This window comes from Callospermophilus lateralis, chromosome 19 (assembly GCF_048772815.1).
Source record: "Callospermophilus lateralis isolate mCalLat2 chromosome 19, mCalLat2.hap1, whole genome shotgun sequence".
Classification (NCBI taxonomy): Eukaryota; Metazoa; Chordata; class Mammalia; order Rodentia; family Sciuridae; genus Callospermophilus; species Callospermophilus lateralis.
Window position 1 is genome coordinate 22,741,946 of NC_135323.1, and position 16,953 is coordinate 22,758,898.

A 16,953-nucleotide genomic window follows, 5' to 3' on the forward strand; every position below is an offset into this window, starting at 1 on the left:
CGGCAGTCTCGTCTTACAGAACCTCCCCCTCACTCCTGCCCTCTGATCATGTTGAAGCAATCCAGTTATTATTTCATTTAACTTAAACTTCTAAAACTCTTATATTGAGTTCATCCTGTGCCCTATTTGTTTCCTAGACATTAGGTCCTCCTAGAAGTAGTATTCCACTAGGTCTTCCTTGCCCAGTGAAGTTTATTGACAGGTTCTTTTCCTCTAGGAAGATGAGTCCAGATGACTTTCAGAGAGTGTCAGTGTGTAGATCGTGTTCTTCTTGCCATTTACCACTTCTCGGCAGTGGCTCCAGCTCCAGTCCCAGCCCCTAGAGTGCTGGGGAAAAGTGCCCCGTGTTGGTGCTATGATCCTGAGCAGACTATGGAGAGACCTTGCAACATGGGTTCATTTGTCTCAGGTTTGGTGTCTGCTGAATGGCATAGTTGTCACTCCAAATTAACCTGTGGGTACTCACGGGCAGGCTCAGTTGTGATGCATTTATTTTTACTTTTATTTACAAGCTAGAAGTAGAGGGACAAACCAGCAACAGACTGGACTTTAGACAAAGCCAAAGCTGATGCCATATTGATTGGCATCATGAATAGGCACAAGAAGCTCACGATTGCTGTGGGAAGTAGCTAATCATCAACCAGGAAAGAATGGCTGTGGGCCACTGCATTTTGTAATTTGTCTTTTTTGGGGACATTTCCCCAGCATCTTTTTGTACCTGGAATAGGCAGCCAGCAGGGTGAAGTAAGTGTGCTCATGAGTCCATGTGTCTGGGCCAAGATGTATAGGGGGTATTGGGTCTTGCTGACCACTGACCTCTGTATCCCTGTATTTGTTTACCAATGCTAGTGTTCTCTCTCTCTCTCTCTCTCTCTCTCTCTCTCTCTCTCTCCTTCTCATTACTGGGGATTGATCCCAAGGGTGAGCTATTTCCCAGCCCTTTTTATTTTTTACTTTTTATTTTAGGATGGGATCTTGCAAAGTTGCCCCTGGCCTCAAATTTATGATCCTCCTATCTCAGCTTCCTCAATAGCTGCAATTACAAGTTTGTACCATGACACCTGGCCCAATGGTATTTTACAGTTGCAATCTACTTTATAAAAATTATAAAGATTGAGGGGTTAGGATTGTAGCTTAGTGGTAGAGTGCTCGCCTAACATGCTGGGGCACTGAGTTCGATCCTCAGTACCACATAAAGCAAAATATAGACATTGTGTCCACCTATAACTAAAAAGTAAATATTTTTTAAAAATTACAAAGATTGGGATCTGGAGGTGTAATTCAGTGGTGGAGTTCTTGCTTAGTATTTGTGAGACCTTGGGTTCAATCTTCAGTACTGCAGTGAATGAATGAATAGAAAAAGAAAAATGTTTGTAATGATCTAAGTATAGAAATATAATGTCAGCACTCTCCTCTAAAGCATTGTTTTTGGGTGTCTATTTCATGTGGCCTCCTGGGAAAGAGCAGTCCTATTAATAGTGATTTCTCAGATTGTTTGTTATGATTTCAAATCCTTTTTCTTTCCCCTAAAAATAGAAATGAAACCAAACATTCTGTTGTTCTTCTCTAGCTCAGCCTCAACCCTGTGAATATTCCAGGAGGGAAACGATTGGTACTGCTTGTCTGGAAATACAGTGAGAGACACTTACATGCACACAGTGGTTGAATGAGTAAAGGTTTGACTTTCTTCTTGAATCAAAGGGCTTCTTAAATCATGGACGTGGTGGTACATGGCTATAATCCCAGTGACTCAAGAGGTTGTTGTAGGCCAGCCTCAGCAACTTAGACTCTGTTTCAAAATAAAAATTAAAAGGGGGTTGGACGTGGCTCTGTGCATGCCTAGCATTTGTGAGGACCTGGGTTCAATCCTTAGTACTGCTCAAAGGAAAAGGAAAAAGATCTGCTTTTTAAGAGTCTGAGAAGAGCCAGTAGGACAGTGTAAGCAGCTCTGCAGTGTCACCTGGAGAGAGAAGCTTTGCAGCCCCGTTGGCACTGTTGCCTCTAGGAGCTCGGTGTGCACACTGCTGGTGTCTGCTCATCGTGCCTGGTGGAGGTAGACCAGGTTTCTGTGTTTCAGGCACCTAGAACCCTCGTGGCCTGCGTCCCATCTGTAGGACAGAGTCTACGTGGCATGTTTATTGCTCAAGTTGGTTTTTATGCATTGATTGGAGTAAGTAAAATACATGAGATAAAATAAAAAGTGACCTTTGACAAACAGGTAAGGTTTAGAAAAGAGGTGAAGAAAACTTGTTGGGTCTCAGCTTATACATCTGAAAATGAGAGCACTGACTCTGGATGACGTGAGGCCTCTTTTAGCACTGGTGCCACATGCTTCTGTGATTCTCCAAGTCCAAGAATCGTCCAAAGCAAGACAATCGGGCTCCATGAACTTAGTGTAAGTAATGGGAATGTTTTGGGGAAAGCAGAGTCCTCCTCTGTTCCTTTTCGGTATCCCTTACAAAGCCTTTTGAAGGGATATAGAACACACCCCCTAATATTATAGGGGAGACAGTATTTGTTTGTTTAATGCCACAGAAATAAAAACTTGATGTGTCACTTGACAGCTGCACATGGGCTGGAAACATGACAGCATTTTCTTTTCCCTATATTATTCCTTAGATACGATGGAATTGCCCTCATCTGAACCCTATGAAAACTTCCAAGGTTAGGAGTGCATCCTCAGTTACTTCACTGTGAACAAGAAACTGCCAGCTTGGGTGATGACCTGTCAACCTGATCTCAGTCAGTCCTGCTTTGTAGATGCCTATAGATAGGTAGATAGGGATTTCTTATTTCCTTCCTCCCTCCCTCCCATCCTTCCTTTCTTTCCCATACTGAGTACTCGGTCATATCCCTGGCCCTAGGGATTTCTTGACAGGTGGAGAAACAACACAGATTTAGTGTTGCATGTCTTTGAATAAATAATCCTTTTAAAGACTATTTTCAAGAAAGAGCCCCCCCCTCCCAGGCTTTGAGCTGATGATTGACATAATCCTTATGTTTTAAAAGGATTCCTCTGGCTGTGGAGTTGAGAATAGGCTGTAAGGGATAGGAGTAGAGTGGAGGATACCTGCTGGTGGTCCTGGTTGAAGACACCAAATTCTGATGGATTTTGAAGGAAAAACCAATAGCATTTTTTTTTTTTTGGGGGGTGTCAGATTTGGATGAGGAAGATGACTCAAATATGTATTGAGTGCTTTAAAATCTATATATTCCCACCCTCCTTGACCCAGCAGTTCCTTTTCTAAAATTTTAAGAAAATAATTCTGTATGAAAGTTCTTTGTATATACAAGAATATTTATCAAAGTATAATTTAGAGTAATGCATTCTTTTTTCAGTTTTGATGTTTTAAAGAAAATGTCCAATGATTTTTTTAATCCATAATCCCTCCAGTGCCTTTAGGACTTGAGAAAATTTCCATTCTGCTTCTTTGCTTTGCTTGTTGTTTCTATCTCATCAGCTTTCTCCATGGCCTTCACTGTTCACTTAAAAAAATATATATATATGATTATTAACCCATATTAGTTGTACAAGTTACCAGGTCTCATTGTGACATTTCCACACTCTCATATGTCATCCTGCCTCCCTGCTATCCTTGCTCTTCTCTTAGTGCCCTTTTCCTGGTAGGTCCTCTAGTACTTTCTGATTGTCTTTTTAAAATTATTTTAAGTTCAAGATTCCACAAATGAGAGAAAATGTGATATTTGTTCATGTCTGGCTTATTTTACTGACACGATGATCCCTAGTCCCATCCATGAGATGACATGATTTTATTTTTTATGGCTGAATAATGCTCCGTTGTGTATATAATATGTACAATATATATACACACACATATATTTTTTAATTCATCTGTTTGACACGTATTGTTACCAAACCCACATTTGGAGGCTTATCCCATAAAAAACCCTGTGTCTGAGATTCAAGTGTTGGGGAGAAAGAAAGGCTTTTTTCAGGGGTTGAAGCATAGAGAGAGCAACTTTCTTGCAAACCAGCTTGTCCACTCCAGTGGGTTGAGGGGTACAGATAGAAGAGAAGAGCTATGTGGAAGAGAGAGGTATAGAAAAGGAATGTCCCTGTCTCTTCTGGAAACAGGCAGAGCTCCTCCCAGGACTTGGGTACCATCTCTTCACTCTTCTCTGGTCTCGTGCCTCCAGTCATGGTGCCTGGGAGGAAGGAGGCATGGTTAGCCTTAAGGGAGGGGTGGGAGAGATCATGCAAGTCCAGGTCAAGCTATCCCTATATTATAGTTGTGGACAAAACATTTCTCAAGCGTGCAGAGCTGAGTAGAATCTGACCCTGAAGTTAATACAACAAAGAAGACCCAACAGGAAGACAGGGATACCAAGCCTTTCCCCTCATTCTGGTCACCCATGGGACATCGCAGGCCCAAGTGAAGAGTTGGTGTTTTCAACAAAATTGGCTTTCAGATCCCTGATACCTAGACAACTGCTGTCGACATAACCCACACATCAGAGGCGTTACCCTTAGCAAAGCTAGTGGGAAGCTGCTGATCTGTTGCCCAGCTCTGTGGTCACTGCTTTGTAAGTCAGTTAACAACAGGTGATGCTGGAGGGTTTGCTTGGTGTTTCTGGGCCATAGTTCCCCCCTTATCTTTGTTCATTGCTCCTCCTGAGGGGGTAAGGTCTATTAGACGTGGTTCAGGAGGCCACCCTGGACCCCACTGATTTTAGCTGGTCTGTTCTAAGGGGCTGTTAATCTTTAAACCCTCTGTCCTTGGGGATGAGCAGAATTAGAGGTTATTCAGGCAAGTTCAGTAAGGTAATATGGCAGTGCCGTTGGTTAATGAGTTCCCCTTTTTTTCCTTTTGCTTCTCCTTTTTAGCGGGTGCTGATGGGCAAAAGTCCATTTATCCTCTATAACTTCTTCCAGCTGAATTTGGGTATCATTAAGGGGCCTGATAGAGCAGTGAAATGTCCCTCTTGTTAACTTAAGTAGGTCTAGTTAGTGCCTAGTTGTAGGCCTGTTTATAACATGGAGTGACTACCATTTGTGATTTCATGGCTTTCAATCTTCAGCTACAGATGAAACCAGACAGTCGAGAATGCATAGCCAAAAAAGTAGGGTAGCTGTCCAGGGGCCCCGGAGACAGAAACCAGGCGATGTCTGGTACCATGTTTTGAACATCCTGGGCCAAGCTGTCTATAAGAGCCTGTGTTTCCCAGTATCACAGGAGTTTACATAAAACAGTAGGATGTGTTGGATGTACGTCCTGCTGCCTGGGCAGTCCAAACAGATGTTAAGTATCACCTTATGCCAGGTACTTAAGCCTAAAAGTAAAAGAACCATGTGAACTGTGAGAACACAAGGGAAGTCAAAGCCAGAGAGTATCCAATTGGACCCCTTGCATAGGGGCTTTTTTCTCTTTTAAGTGGTTCCACAGGCATGGGCCACTGGAGAAAACCATACCTGGGCTCAGTGAACGCAGTCATTTTCTTGTCTTGACCTGAACAGAGATCCCTTTTCAGAGCTGTGAACTCTGTCTTCACTGTGGAGGTGCCTAATGTTGAAAGGCTTCTGTTTTTCATCTCCTTTTTTCCTGGGTTACCATCACATACCCAGATTTGTGGTGTTCTTGGTCCATAAAACTATTTCCATATGTGTACATCCCAAGGTCTGAATTTTCCAGTAGTAGGTCTGTTAGATGAGGCTCAGACAGACAGTTCTGGCAGAGCCTTTTGTGATGGTTCTTATCAGGCTCCTTTTTTACCTCCTGGCTTTATATACCTTTTGGTGGGACTGACCCAAGTGACTCCCTCTTGATTCTGATCTTTTATATTCCCTCTTGTCTTTGTGAGAGTTTCCTTGAAGATAATGCTAATCAGCCATCCTGTTTGTCCCTTTGTTGGTCTAATCTGGTCCTATGTTAGAGGATAATGATTGACAATTGGGAGTCAGTGTCACAACCCTTTTAGCTACATTTGAACAGTGGAGTTGAGGAGGAGTGGCTTGTAGGCCAAGCTTGCCTGGATTCCATTAAGTTTAATTTTATTCTTGTAGGCAGTGGCTTCCATTTCACAACACTGGGAAAGATCATTGTTAGAAGCAGTACTTCTGCATAATTTTTAAAAGACACTAATTACAGAGTTTTAAAGGAAAACATAAAACAGAACCAAAAGAACAAAACAAATTCAGTTGTGTAGTGGTTTTGAACCACTACAGAATGAAGAGAATCAAAGGAAAACCAATTTGTATAGTAATTTAAATTTTTTTTAAATTTTTTTTTTTTTTGAGAGAGAGAGAGAGAGAATTTTAATATTTATTTTTTAGTTTTCGGCAGACACAACATCTTTTGTTTGTATGTGGTGCTGAGGATCGAACCCGGGCCGCACGCATGCCAGGCGAGCGCGCTACCGCTTGAGCCACATCCCCAGCCCAGTAATTTAAATTTCTATCAGAAAGCTATATTTAAGAGTACTTGTTAGAGGCTGTTCCATGAATCTGGTAAATGCTTTGGAGAAGAATCAAAACTGTAGCTCATTGGTAGAGTGCTTGTCTCACATGTGTGAGGCACTGGGTTCCATCCTTGGCACCACATAAAAATAAAGGAATAAATAAAGATATTGTGTCCATATATATTTTTAAAAAATAACTGGGTGATACAGAGTTGGAGGAGTTGTGGCTACAATTTGACCAGCGCTTAGCAATTGACAAGACAATTCAGTTATTTCATGCACAGCATTTTAAAATTACAATCATGACTAATGCCAGGACCATCAGACTTCTAAAGTTTATATAATAAGGGCTGGGGGTATAGCTCAGTGGCAAAGCGCTTGCCTTGCACATGTGAGGCACTGGGTTTGATCCTAAGCATCACATAAAAATAAACAAATATAATAAAGACATGCTCTCCATCTACAACTACAAAAAAAAAAAAAACTTAAAAAAGATTATATAATAGCTTTAGAATATTGACATAAAATTCATACCATATATCACATATATTGTAAAATAATAGGTGTGTGTTCAGAGTTATAAACCATATTTAGCCAGAGTTTAAAGTGACAATTCAGAAGATTAAAAAACAGATGTTTAAATAAACCTTAATTCTTTTAAATTTTCAGTTTTCCTAGCAATCAGAAACCTAATAAGGATTGGAAAAAAAAAACAAAACACCCATAGTTATCTTGAAAAAAACCAAATTTTGTTTCCTAGGCCAGTTCTGTAAAATTTTACTAAAAACAGCTCAAAACTTAAGAAAACTCTATTGCTTTAAACATAGGGATTTTTATGAGAGCTGGATAGTTATGCACAATAGTAGGCAAACTCACACGCGCCTGGAATTTGGTTGTGGCTCTTGATTCTCCTTTCCCCTCATCTTTTCACCCTCCCCCGTTCTCCTTCCTCCTCTCTGCCAGGCTTCCTTTTTTTACATTTGCCTGGTTCGTTTTACTTATGCCAAAGGTGACATTCCCTGTGGTACATTTACATACATGTATTTTTAAAATACATCTGCGTGGCTTCCTCTTCCTGTCTCTTCACTCTGCTTCTAGATCTCCTTCTGCATTACCATCTTCCCATTATTATACCCTCTTCTTCTCTCCCCCTTTCTTTTATTTTACTCTAGCTTCTGCATATAATGGAAAACCTTCAACCTTTGAATTTCTGAGTTTGGCTGTTTTCACTTAGAATGATGTTCTCCACTTACTGGCAGATGCCATGATTTGATTCTTCTTTATGACTGAGTAAAATTCCATTGTGTATGTATGCCACAGTTTCTTAATCCACTCATCTATTGGTGAACACCTGGGTTGATTCCATAATTTAGCTACTGTGAATTGTGCTCCTGTAAACATTGAGGTGGCTGAATCACTATATTATGCTGATTTTAAGTCTTTTGGGAAAAAACTAAGAAATAGGGTAATTGGTTCATGTGGTGGTTCCATCCCTAGTTTTTTGAGGAATCTCCATACTGCTTTCCGTTGTGTGATTAAACTAGTCTTTAGTCCCTCCAGTAAAGTTCAAGTGTACCTTTTCCCCCACATCCTTGCCAGCATTTATTTTTTGCTTCGTTTCCTTCCTTAAATTTGCATTTTGAAACAGATTCATAAAAAATTTCTGAATTTGTGCTCTCCTTTAGCTTTCCCACCCCTGTTGGAGTCTCAGCCTCAGTGCCACCTTAAGAAGACTTTCCTATTGATTGATCACTTTTAAAAAAAAATTTTTTTTTAGATGTATGGACCTTTATTTTATTCATTTATTTATATATGGTGCTGAGAATCAAACCCAGTGCCTCACACAGGCTAAGCAAGTGCTCAACCATTGAGCCACCGCCTCAGCCCCTTGATTGATCACTTTTGAAAAATAGACATGTATGCTCTGTGTGTGTGTGCTGTGTATGTGTGGGTGTGTGTGCATCTGCGTGCCATGTATGCATGAGTATGTGCATGCATGTATGTGTGTGCATGCGTGTGCAGTGTGTGTGCCATGTGCATGAGTGGGTGCATGTGCTGTGTGCGTGTCTGTTGTGTGCGTGCGTATGCTGTGTGTGCGTGTGCGTGTGTGTGTGTGTGTGTGTGTGTGTGTGAGAGAGAGAGAGAATCGGAAGAGGAGGGACAGCTTGGTCCTTGTTTTCTGTTTGGGAGCCTGCATAATCATTTCCTACATACTTAAACTTGGTAGGATAGGTCCTGATGGGATTTGTTGTCATTTGTTTTGCTTGAAATGTAGACCCTTCCTTGCCTCTAGAGACAGTTGTCTTTTTGTAGTTCAGGAAGGTTTTATTTTTGAACTTGTAATGTAGTTTTAGTTTCTTCAACCAAAATGTTGTTATTATAGTGTTGAATTTTAATTCTCCTTTTTGTATATTACTCTCTTTTTTTGCCATTCTCTTTTCTTCCCACATATTTCGTTTTACATTGAACACTGGGAAAGCACCTTAATTGTATATCCATGTCATGGAAGTTTTCTGTGTAGACATTTCAGTGCTTATCTTAATTAATGCTTCTTCCTTTGCAGTTTTTTCTTAATTAAGCCAGCCTTTTAATCTCTACCTATTTGTGGTTCTTTGTTGAAGCTTTATGCTTGGCACAATAATGTGTCATAGACATATCTCAGGTGGATTGAATACTTGCATAAACAAAAACCAGATCTTGGTTGATGTGTGCAACTGAGAGTGTTAAAATGTTTTTCTATTAATGTGTTCTTTTTTAAAAGAAAGCTATATTGAGATGCAGGTGTATATACCACAAAACTCATCCATTGTGAGAGTATAGTACCATGATTTTTAGGTTTCATAGAGTTGTATAACTGTGATAATATCCTGCTTTTAGAATATTCCAGTTCTTACAAGGCGTCCCTTCGTGCCTGTTTGTAGTTAAGTCCTTGCTTCTGTACTCTGTCTGTAAATCTGCCTCATGTGGATGTTTGTATAGATGCATGCAAAGTTACTGCTCATTTACACACAGATACACTTTTGCAGTTGTTTATATGTAAACAGCTGTTAAGTAAGGTGTGTAATGGACACACACACATACATACACTGTGTGGTTGCTTTCATCTCCACGTGTGGCTTTCTGGGGTCGCCTGCTTTCCAAGTGGTTCTGTGGGCTTGAACCAATTTATCGAACATTTGCTGAAAATTTATAATGCTGTGAGGCTAAAGAAATACTATAACGAAATATTTCCCCCAAGCACTGTGATGAATCCCATAGCACTGGATTCCAAATTAAATTGTTAATAACTCTGACTCTGGTGTGGGGTCCAGAAGCTGCATTTTAAAGAATTGTATTACTTTAAAAAAATTTTTTTTGTTGCCAATGGACTATTTATTTATTTATTTTTATTTACATGGTGCTGAGATCAAACCCAGAGCTTCACACATGCTAGGCAAGAGCTCTGCCACTGAGCCACAGCCCCACCCCAGAAGCTGCAGTTTTTAAAGGAAATAAGAATGGATGTGGACCCGAGCGTCTCCAGCAGCCAGGCTTTGGTCCCCTGTCAGTAGCAGCGTGTGGGGCAGGAGCAGCTGTACACATGGCCCTGGCTTGTGCTTTGGCAGCGTACTTTCATGACTCCCCTGATGTCCACATGCAGGCTTGGGTTGACCCACCTGCCCTGACTCTGGCTGAGCCTCAGCCTGCCACAGTGCCATCCTCTTGCTCACTGACCACCTGGTCCACCACTTATGTGACGGTGCACCTGAACATGTGTATTACTTACCACTCCAAATGCGGCACCCACTCCAGCAATAAAGCGGCCGCTCCTCCTGGCTTGCCCTGCCTGCCCTGCTCTGCAGAGCCTCTGTGCCTACTAAGCAGCAAGGAGCTTTACCCAGCATTCACAGTTCAAACATAAATGTTTTTTAGGTTGTTGTACCCTTTGATTGATTTCCAGAGCACCAAATGTTTTATTTTTTGTTTGTGGGGATTTTTTTGTTTTTGTTTTGTTCCTGGATAAGTCTCATCCAGCTTTTCCCTTGGTTTGGGTAGAAGAATTGCTGGAAGTGCTCCTTTCAGAGTGTATTCTTTTTCTAGAGTAGTCATTTCCCCAGTCACACTTACTGTGTTAATCAGGGTCAGAGAAGCAGAACTAAGAGAATCTGTGGGGGGATGCAGACACGGACAGAATAGATGGTTTTTTGTTTGTTTGTTTGTTTTAGGTATTTTGTTTTTATTTATAGGTGGACACAATATCTTTATTTTTATGTGGTGCTGAGGATTGAACCCAGTGCCTTATGCATGATAGGCAAGTGCTCTACCTCTGCGCCACATCCCCAGCCCAGAAGAGATGAATTTTAAGGAATCAGCTGATGCTGTCATGGGGCTGGCAGGTCTGCAATCCACAGGGCAGTCTGGCAGGTGTAGCAGTCTGGAAGCTCTGGCAGTGGTTCTGTGCTGTTTTGGGATTTTCTACTTTTTTGAAAAAAAATTGTCTGTTAAAGTCTTTAACAGTTAAGGCCCTCCTGTGTTGTGGAGAGTGACTTACTTGACTCAGAATCTGTCAATTTAAATGTTAGTCACATCTGAAAATTCTTCCAACAACATTTTTGTTGGTGTTTGACCAAACAGATGCTCACCGTGGCCTGGCCAGGTTGACACGTGGAACTAACGTCATGCTGTCCTCTGAAGATGCAGGTCCTTGTCTTAGTGCGAGTGTGGTCTGATTGCTCTCTGCTTCTCAGGGTGGACCCTTGCTCCCACTGGACCGGCAGTTCTAGCTGTTTACATATTTGACCACGGGGCACCTGCAGCTTTGGAGTGCCCTGCGTCCAAACCTCACCCCTTCCTCCAGGGCTCAGTCACAGGCCTGTGTGCCAGCAAGCATGTGAACACTAGCTCTCCTTAAGGGGTTGTGTCCTGTCAAGCCCTTGGGCTCTGCCTGCACAGTCTTTTCAGTTGGCCTGTGTGCCCCTTTTCCTATTGCTGCCTTATCCCTCTGTGCATTTCTTTGAGTGCTGATCACATTTTATTGTCACTGTTTGCATATCTGTTTGAAGACTTTGTCTTCTGAGAGCAAAGCTCCTACACTGCCCTCCTTCTCATGGTCTATCCTGGTCAGATGTGGACTTCTGGTCTGCATTGCCTGAATGAACACTGAAACTCTGTTGAGGATTTGGAAGCTACATTCATACTTCTTTTATAATAGTTTCTCATCATTCTGGAATGTGGAGATGGTGACTATTTGGGGATGAAGCAAACTTGAGTGCAAGTTGTCAGCCTTGGGTCAGATGCCAGGCATGCTTGGGTGTCTTTAATACTTGCTTGACTCCTTGGTGCAGACGCTTTTATTTTTTCTCCTGTCCTATGCCTGCTATGTAGACGTTTTGAAGCAGAATTTACTGCTGGCATGTCAGACCTGTTCCACTAAGAAAAGTTCTTTCTGATAATTTATTTATTCACGCATGTTGTTTTGAGGATCAAAAAAGGGCCTCATGCATGCTGGGCAAGTGCTGGACCACTGAGCGAAGCCCAGCGAGGAGTTCCTGCTCACTTTTGTATTTACTGTGTTCTGAGAATGCCAGGGATGCTTTGGCTTCTTCACACCTGGAACTCAGTGGTTGGTAGCTGGTGACTGTAAACAATCAAATAATGTGATGATAAATAAACTTTTTCCTTGTCTTACCAGATATTAATCATCTTTCTGAAGTAGAATCTCCATGGCCTGAACATTTTTTGAAAATCATTTTGAGCAAAGTACTTGTTTAATAACAAGATAGCCACATCAAGATGGTTGGAAAACTGAAGCAGAATTTACTATTGGCGTGCCTGGTGATCAGTTCTGTGACAGTATTTTACTTGGGCCAGCATGCCATGGAATGCCACCACCGAATAGAGGAACGTAGCCAGCCAGCCAAATTGGAGAGCACAAAAGCCACCGTGCGAACCAGCCTGGACCCTAAAGCCAATAAAACCTTTGCCTATCACAAAGATATGCCTTTGATATTCATTGGCGGTGTGCCTCGGAGTGGGACCACACTCATGAGGGCCATGCTGGACGCACACCCTGACATTCGCTGTGGAGAGGAGACCAGGGTCATTCCTCGGATCCTGGCCCTGAAGCAGATGTGGTCGCGGTCCAGTAAAGAGAAGATCCGCTTGGACGAGGCTGGTGTCACTGATGAAGTGCTGGACTCTGCCATGCAAGCCTTCTTACTAGAAATCATTGTGAAGCATGGGGAGCCAGCCCCATACTTATGTAACAAAGATCCCTTTGCCCTGAAATCCTTAACTTACCTTGCCAGGTTGTTCCCCAATGCCAAATTTCTCCTGATGGTTCGAGATGGCCGGGCATCAGTGCATTCAATGATTTCTCGGAAAGTTACTATAGCTGGGTTTGACCTGAACAGCTACAGGGACTGTTTGGCCAAGTGGAATCGTGCCATAGAGACGATGTACAATCAGTGCATGGAGGTCGGTTACAAGAAGTGCATGTTGGTTCATTACGAGCAGCTCGTCCTCCATCCTGAGCGGTGGATGAGGACCCTGTTGAAGTTTCTCCACGTCCCATGGAACTACTCAGTGCTGCACCATGAGGAGATGATCGGGAAGGCCGGGGGAGTGTCGCTGTCAAAGTGAGTCCAGGGCACGCTCTTCCTTCTCACCCCATATCCCCCTGATGAGTTTGTGTGTGTGTGCGCACAGATGTGGGAGTGGGCATGTATGCATGTTTGTGGGTGTGCGTGTTTGTGGGGGTATGTGTGCATATGTGCGTATGTTTGTGGGAGGGTTGCGCACAGATGTGTGTGCATGTGTACATGTGTACATGTTTGTGGGTATGTGCGTGCGTGGATGTGGGTGTGAGCATGTGGGGAGGGTATGTGTGCACATATGGGTGTGGGTGTGCGTGGGTGTGTGTGCGTGTGAGAATATGTGCACATGTGGGTATGGGTTGCACATGTGTGGGTGTGGGGTTACGTGTGGGTGCATGTGTGGGCGTGGATATAGTTAATCTCTGTGCATTTATAGTATCATGGTCTTTTGTGTCTGTGTGCTGGATGCCAACCAGCTAACAGGCAATGAAGGGCCTTTCCACTGACCTCAGCCTCAGAGTCTGGGTTCAGTGTTACTGGCTTGTGACTTCTGACTTCTAGGTGTGCTTGTAAACGGCAGTTTGGCTTCTAGGTAGAGTTAGGGTAATACAGGGAATGCATCTACTATGTTAGTGAGCACTTAGGGAATGTCAAGCATTTTAAAATTTTAGTTATAACAATAATGAAGGCACTATGACCTTTTACAGATAAGACAAAGTCATGGAAAGGTTAAGGGGAGTGCTCATATTGAGATGCAAAGCTGTCATTCAGAATGTGCCAGATCCACTGAGCTCTGCTGTTTTCTAGCATCTTGCCACAGGCAGCGCCCTGTCGTCAGGCGGTAGATCCCCTTCTGGCTGTTTCCAGAAGGCGAGAGCCACCGTGGTTGGAAAGCCTCATCCACACAGAGGTCCTTAGGGGTGAGCGCTTAGAACAGCGACTAAGCCTCTTGCTGACTCTTGCACTCTGCCGCCTTTCCATGAAGGGGTGTCTGCAGTGGACCAGTTGGTGTGTGGCCTGAGCAGTAACTGTGTGCGGAGAATGAGATGACAGTGGAAAGTGCTGTTAAATTCAGGTGGTGCCTTCTCATTGAAGAGAATTTGGGTAAAATTTTATTTTATTTTTTTGGTCTTTTTTCATTTATCAAAGTAATGTATATCCCTGTAAAAAAGAGAAAGCAGTGTGCAGCGTGAACCACTCCTTCCACTGAGCATGTCTCCTCATTTTCCCATGTCTGTGACTTTCCATGCAGACTATCTCCGAGGAATGTCTGCCTGCCGGCGCCTCGCTCTCAGTTACTGGTGGTTTACACATTATCAGCCATCACCATCACAGCAACTGTAGATCATTTGTATTGATTGAAAGAAAATTACAGTCCTAGTCACTGTCACTGCACTTTATTGTTCTTTCCAGATAATAATCTATAGTTGATTTTTAATGACCTGTATTCCTAGGTAAGTACAGCAGGAGTTCTGCCTCTGAATTCAGCCAATCATGCATCAAAAGTATTTGCAAGAAATTGCACTGAAGATGTATATACTCCCCTCATCATCATTCTTACACATGCAGCATGACAACTGTCTATACAGCTTTGGCCCTGTTGTAGGTCTCAAAAGTGATCTAGAGGTGATGTTAGCTATAAGGGAGGGTGTGAGCAGGTTGTGTGCAGGTGCTGCTCCATTTGTGTGAGGCTCTTGAGCATTTACACAGTTTGCATCTCTGGGGTTCTGGAGTCCGTCCCCTGCTGATACCAAGGGCTGTGGTGTACACTGGCCGGGAGACTCTGGTGCTAGTTCTGCTTGTCAGTGCAAAGAAGCTGACGACACCTCCAGACTCTCCCAGTGGGGACTGAAGAGATATGTGAAGTTAAATCCTGAGGATAGGAAGGGAGAGACCGTTCTGCATGTGTACCTGCTGTGCTTAAGGGACACAGATGGAGGCCATCCATAGAATCTTTGAGTCAGTGGATTTCATCAGGGAACAAGCCTTGGCATCTAGTCTGTTGGTTGGAGACCCAGCCGAGCTCTGGGCTTTGTCACAGACCCTTGGCCACGTTGCAGGTGTCTGTGTGAGATGCTCAGTGTTCTGCTGGGTGAGCGCTTAGTTCATGTGCATGCCTATATTCACCACCCACACCAAGGAATAGGGAACCCTAGCAGCATCCAGGAGGCTGTGCTTGCTCCTTCCTGTCAGTGCTCCACCACCCAGAGCTGCCCCTGTGCCACCCCAGTTTCCACAGGTTGTCTTGCTTGTTTTTAAACTTTATTTACATGCAGTTGTGCATATTTTTTGTGGTTGGCTTCTCTTATTCAGTGTTGTGTTTGAAATTCATTCATACAGTTGTAAATAGCAGTGGTTGCTCCATTGTTATTCCTGTGAAGTGTGCCACAGTTGATCCGTTCTTCTATGGACAGACAATTTGAGTTGTTTCTGATTTGGGGCCATTGTGGATAAAGTTGCCAAGAACATGCTTGTATGATAGTTTTGTGGAACATGAGCATTCTTTTTGAGTGTATTTCTTTCTTTTTGAGTATATACCAATGAGAATTTTTGGATCATACCCATGTGCTTGTAGACACATGCGCGCGCGCACACACACACACACACACACACACACACACATACTATAAAATATATACTTCCTTAAGATTTTCTAAACTGTATTATTTGTGGGTGTTTATACTGTAATTGTCTCTCATCTTTGCCAGCACTTGAACCTTTTAATTTTAAACTTTCTGATAGGGTACATGTGTTTTTTGTAAATTTAAAGACAAAATTAAAAAATGGCATATGAACCTCTTTTTGAAACAATCTTACCCAGAATTCCAATATAAAGCCAAAAACCACGAATTCAGGGATAGGGCAGAAGCAGTTATTCCTTTAGGACCAAGTTGTAAATTTTTGGTGTTCATTGTTATGTCGATTTATACCTCAGAGTCAGTCATCCGGTGTGCCTATTCCTGTGTACAAACATTGCTTTCTTTTGGAAAAATTGTTTAAAATCAGTTTCTTTTTTTTAATTTAATTTTTAGCTTTAGGTGGGCACAATATCTTTATTTTATTTTTATGTGGTGCTGAGGATTGAACCCAGTGCCTCACGCATGCCAGATGAGCACGCTACCCCCTGAGCCACATCCCCAGTCCCTAAAATCAGTTTCTTAATACTTGTTTTAATGTTATGTAGTATGACAGTACTTAAAAATATTTGGGAAGCCTGAAGGTTTGCAGATGTCACCAGGTAGCCCAGGAACCTAGGACCTGGCTGTTGAAGACTTTGATGTGGGACAGGCTCACAGCTCTGCCTGCCTTCGCTCGTCAACTGTGAAGGTTAGCTTTGCCTCTGCTGGGGCTGGCGTGGAGATGCCCCACTTTTTCCAGTCAGGGTGGTGCCTCTTCCTTCCTCTGGTCAGTTCCAGTCTCAGAGACAGAGCAGGTGGGGGTGAAGCCCAGTGGTGAAGCACTTGCCTGTTACGTGAAGCCTGGCTTGGGTCCCAGCACTTGGGGGGCAGTTGACCACTGAGCCTCATCCCCAGCCCTATTTTGTATTTTATTTAGAGACGGGGGTCTTACTGAGTTGCTTAGCACCTTGATTTTACTGAGGCTGGCTCCTGCCTCAGCCTCCTGAGCCGCTGAGATTATAGGCGTGTGCCACTGTGCCCAGCTTACAGGTCTATCTTTTTTTTTTTTTTTTTTTTTTTAGTTGTAGATGGTCACAATAACTTTATTTTTTTAAGTGCCTCACACATGCTAGGCAAGCACTTTACCACTGAGCTACAACCCAGCCCTGAGTCTTATCTTTTTTTTTTTTTTTTTTTACTTGTTCTCTTCAGTTATACATGACAGTAAAATGTATTTTGGCATATCATGTAAACATGGAGCATAACTTCTCATTCTTGTGGTTGTACAGGATGTGGAGTTACACTGGTTGTGTATTCATATATGAACATAGAAAAGTTATGTC

General features: G+C 42.7%; 1 protein-coding gene across 1 annotated transcript in view; it reads left to right on the forward strand.

The window, feature by feature from the left end:
* Tpst1 (tyrosylprotein sulfotransferase 1) overlaps nt 1–16,953 on the forward strand; it is a 93,382-nt gene that overhangs the window by 19,217 nt on the left and 57,212 nt on the right. The window contains exon 2 of the mRNA XM_076840110.2: nt 12,089–13,034. Within this exon, the coding sequence (XP_076696225.1) occupies nt 12,190–13,034 (845 nt within the window). The 5' untranslated portion in view covers nt 12,089–12,189. The remainder of the gene's footprint in view (nt 1–12,088; nt 13,035–16,953) is intronic.